This window comes from Hevea brasiliensis, chromosome 7 (assembly GCF_030052815.1).
Source record: "Hevea brasiliensis isolate MT/VB/25A 57/8 chromosome 7, ASM3005281v1, whole genome shotgun sequence".
Lineage (NCBI taxonomy): Eukaryota > Viridiplantae > Streptophyta > Magnoliopsida > Malpighiales > Euphorbiaceae > Hevea > Hevea brasiliensis.
The window spans coordinates 99,918,311-99,922,970 of NC_079499.1; the positions used below are offsets into that span (position 1 = coordinate 99,918,311).

Here is a 4,660-nt window from a genome sequence, read left to right on the forward strand (position 1 = left end):
AAAATTACTTCAAGATTAAAAAGAAGTCAAAGAAATATAAAAATTTAAGAACAATAAATCTATGATAGATTATTTCGTTTATCATCGATTTTTCTTTTATAAATATTTTTTTTTATTTTTCCTTTTTTATGGAGTTGAATTTTTATACATTGTAATCAAGTTTGTTTAGCTTAATTTAATCTAATAAATAAAAATATATCACTCTCCTAATAGACATTTAAACTAATAATTTGTAATATGACAAAACAAATAGTAATACTTATGTATCAGCAAATTAAAGAAATAATTAGCATAATACAAACAATCTTGGAATATAACATCATTTTATTTTCTTGAACTGATGGTATCCTAAAACTATGTTATTAGACAGGCAAGAAAAGCAGCAGCCTCCACAGCCCATACCCAATCTTACTGTGATGGAACCATCTGAATGAAGCCAAGCATTTTTTCCAGGCCTTTTTCATCTATACAAAATAAATGAGAAGAAAAAATAAAATATCAATTTCATTATTAATTATTAATAAATTCTATAACACAATTTGGGCCACTAGAATTAACCAATTCTTGGTACAGTGTGTCCCTTGATGTGATGAATGACCACAGGGTTCACAAATGATTCCAATAAACCAATTCCTTCTTCCTTCAAAAAATCTGTTTCCCCTGCAATGAATATATGTCATTTTTTTTTATAACTAATGGGTTTTCTCCCACAAAAAGACACCTTTTTTCCCAATAAATAAATATATATATATATATATATATATATATATATATATATTAATTAAGAAATTAATGTAAAATTAAGTTAAACATACAAATTCTAAATAAAAAAAAATTCATTTTTTTCAACCCATCTAAATTATGCTTTTCTTGTCTTAGCACCAGAATTTCAATAGAATTTTACCCTTTTTCTTTAGATATTTAACTTGATAGAAAAAATAAAGGGTATTATAAAAAAATGAGAAAATAAAAAAATTTTAATTTATTTATGTTTTTCAAATAAATTATTAAAATATAAAAAAAATATAATTTTTAATTATTATATTTTATTTTTTATATATTTATATATATTATAAAAAGATTTTTAAATATTTTAATAATAACTTCTCTCTATTCGAAGAAATAATTTGATTTAAAATTTCTCTGCTTTACCCTTCCTTTCACTTCAATTCTCTGAATTTGGAGAAACTCTTCTCTCCATTTCCTTCCATCCAAGAGGGTTAGCTTCACATACCTATGAAGTGGAGAGAGGGGCACTGAACGGGAGATGAAAATGCATTTGCAGCCAGTTTAGGCAGGCCAAACTTGGATCCACCAAGCTTGGCCCCTGATATTATTATCAGAAATTTGATATTTGGAACCTTGGTAAGACACACACCATCTTTCTGCATTCCTGGCAAAGCAGCTGCTAAAATTGCACCCTACAGTATGCACAGCAGAAAGAATAAAAATACAAGTTGCAGATGCAAAATTAGCAGGAAATTAATTAATTAATTAAATCACCTCACCTGGGAGAAACCAAGAAGACCATCAAAGGGTCCATGCTCTATCATGTAATTTTCTATATAAGCAAGGCATTCTCCAAAATTCGAATATTCAGTAAAATCCTACATTTGAAGACAATAAAAAGAAAATTTTTAAATCTTTTTAGATTTTAGGGAGCTATAATCTGTTCAAGAGAAGGAAAAATGGAAAGACTGACCTTGTTGGCTTGGAACCATTCGTAGTAGGGAGGATCGAAGATGCCTTCAACATCAGATTTTCCTCGAGCAGGAAATGGAGCGTCAAGGAAGACAAGGTCCAATTTTTCTAGTACATTTTCAGGCCATCTTAGGACTAATTTCTGGAGGATTGCAGCACTAGTCCTGAATCCATGGAGACAAAGAATTCTGGGTTTCTTTTGGATTTGATTTTCCATGGAAACAGCCAACTATTTCCCCCTCCACCAACCACCGAGGCACCGGCCAAAGTTATTTTAGAGACGCTGGCGAGGACAATGAAACTACATTAAATGATTCAGACACGTGGCCTTAGCTTTCCCGCACGTTTATATTTCAAGGATTTTGAAAAAAGTAATAATAAATAATGAGCTTAATTCAAATAATTGAATTTTAGATATGTGTTAATGAATTGATGCATTTATTTTAAAAAAATAAATTATAATATGTATTCAATATTTTTATATTTTAATAATATTATTAAATTTTAAAACTTGCCTTTTTTTAAAGGGAGGAAATTATTTTTTTTAAAATTAATTTATTTTTTTATTTCTTTTTTAATATTTTAAATATTAAAAAATAAAAAAATATTTGTATACACAATATTTTTTACAAAATAAACAAAATTTAATATAGAAAAGATTACTGTATAATTTAAATGAAATATATAGTTTGTAAGGCATATATGGATTTTTTTGTTATTATTGTTAAAATTGTTATCCAAGAAAATTATTTTTTTTTTAAATATATTAATTAAAAATATTAAAAAATAATCTAAAATTAAATTTAATAAATTTTAAATAAAAAAATATTAAAATAATAAAATAATTTTTTTAAATTATTTTTTTATACTATTAGAATGATATTTTTATTTAAAAAAATAATTTTAATTTTTTAAATTTAATGTCAAACAGATACTATTTGAGATAAGAGAGATGTGTAGATAGATATTCTTGATAGTTACGACAGATTAAAAATAAAAAAATTACAAATATATTAGATCCTTTTTAAAAAAAGTTAAAAGACTATAATTTATACATTAAGAAAACTGAAAAGCCCACGATAAAGTGTGGAATCTCAAATTTTCTAATTGAGTGGCATTAAAATTTTATATTAATTTTATGCTGAAGAGAAATATAAAATATATTAATATTTAAAATTTATTAATTTTATATTTAAAATCAAACATGATCCGCAATTGCAAAAGGACTGAGGGCTTGGGCTATAGGTTTTGTGTTTGATGACAGACCATGGCGCATGGGCCTAAATTTGCCTCTATGGAATTTCATGCAGAATGCAGCATCCTGCAGACCCACGAGTATTTTTTGTTGGGGTTCTGAATGTTCAATTTGCCTGTGCTTTTATTCTGCTTGCAATGTTATATGTAATTTTTTAACTAATCATCGTTACTTTATAGATCCTCATTTGCACCATTCTCATTTTTTTTTTCACTGCTCCTTTGCAATCTTGCTAGAATGACAATGTGATTATTTTATCATTGGTGTGCTGGATAAGCATGTAGGTGTATGTGGACTTATCTTCTTGCTTGCTTATGGATTCAAATTAGTGCATCTGGTAAAAAATTAGCCAATATCATGATGAAATGGCTTGTTGAAAAGTGATTGTTTCAAAACCATGTTCAAATTGTAAAATTTTAATGGTTGTATATTTTCCTTCCCATATTTTGAATTTGCATTTTCATGATCCTAAGGTTGCTATAGGAGTTTCTCCATCTTGAGGCATCTCCTGTCAATCTGTGGTATTGAACCTCTTCCTAGTCAAGATATTGTATTGTTTCCCGGAAATTTTCTGCAATATCGCTTTCTTTGTTTTGAAGTCTTTCCAAAAATTTCCCTGTTAAGAGAAATGATGTTATCCTAGTCTTGTATCTCTTCCGGAACCTTACTGTTAGCTTCTCTGGAAACTTTTTTATTTTAATTGTCAGACTTGATTTCTTAGTGCATGCAAACTTAATTCATCTTTATTTCAACTTCTCTCCCAAACCATCCCGAAGTGAGTTCTATTGTTGTCTCTCTTCTTATGCTGGTAGACTTTTGATTTTTAGATTTTTGTTCTTTGCTTGTATAAATTATGGATAGTATATACTTCAACCAGATGCTTGTCAAATTTAGTTGCCTTCTTTTTGAGGAATTCTTTGATATTTCCCAAATGGTCCATCCCTCTATCTCAATTCTCTGGTTAAGCTGGTTGTTTAAAACAAAAGTTTACATTTCTTGTTTTTACAAGAATTCCTCTATTAGCATTTCCAGTATTTTGCTCTTCTTTTTAATCAAACCATCAATAAGCAAATATGATGATACCTGCATCTATTGAACAAGAAGTTGGATAGTGTTTATAACTCTATAACCAACAACGATATATTGTCGTAAAGTTCTGAAGTTAAACTGTTGCAACATTAAATTTATGTAGTTACAGGCTTTGAAAAATTGTTGCAGCTGCTGCATGATCGTTTCTGTACTAGAATGTTTATCCAGGGAAGAGAGCAGAGTTTGGCTTGTGGTTTTGCCCATTTTTTGTGTGGCTGGAATGCATATCATGGATTTCTTGAATGAGCCACCTACAGTATTTTAGTTGATGAAATTGAATTTTACAAATTCAGTGTGACTTAGTGTAAACTGAAAATAGGCTGACATTGTTCAGTAAAATTTGTTTTTCATTGATTATTGTTGTTGTGATACATTATTTTGAACGAAATTATTCTCTGCAGGCGGTTCAAGAAATTGAAACAGAAGCTAGAATTCAGAACGAAATTATTCTCCAATTTGGTAAATTTTCTGGCTTGTTTCCTCCTCTATTTTTTTCCCTTTCCTTTTCTTTTCCCCTTTCTTCATTGAAAACAAACCTTCAATTTCTCAATTCCTGTATGAAATAAAAATAAGACATAAGCATACACTTCGTATCATGTACAAAATTTGACTACA

General features: G+C 28.3%; 1 protein-coding gene across 2 annotated transcripts; it reads right to left on the minus strand.

The window, feature by feature from the left end:
* Positions 1-306: 306 nt before the first annotated feature.
* LOC110651117 (uncharacterized) lies at positions 307-1,972 on the minus strand. Of its 2 annotated transcripts, none has more exons than XM_058150557.1 (5): positions 1,703-1,972; positions 1,509-1,607; positions 1,235-1,421; positions 559-651; positions 307-464 (listed from the first exon to the last, which is right to left on the minus strand). In XM_058150557.1, the coding sequence occupies exons 1-5, from the start codon at positions 1,916-1,918 to the stop codon at positions 409-411; spliced, it is 651 nt and encodes a 216-aa protein (XP_058006540.1). In that variant the 5' UTR covers positions 1,919-1,972; the 3' UTR covers positions 307-408. The 2 variants fall into 2 exon arrangements, with proteins under 2 accessions (XP_058006540.1, XP_058006539.1); XM_058150556.1 differs by having other exon boundaries at positions 559-660; positions 1,703-1,971.
* Positions 1,973-4,660: the final 2,688 nt, after the last annotated feature.

Coding starts and splice junctions, on each gene's coding strand:
- LOC110651117 (XM_058150556.1), bottom strand. CDS start 1,918: ATGGAAAATCAAATCCAAAAGAAACCCAGAATTCTTTGTCTCCATGGA. Junction 1,422..1,508: donor GTCTTCTTGGTTTCTCCCAG/GTGAGGTGATTT, acceptor TGCATACTGTAG/GGTGCAATTTTAGCAGCTGC. Junction 661..1,234: donor CCCCTCTCTCCACTTCATAG/GTATGTGAAGCT, acceptor TATTCATTGCAG/GGGAAACAGATTTTTTGAAG.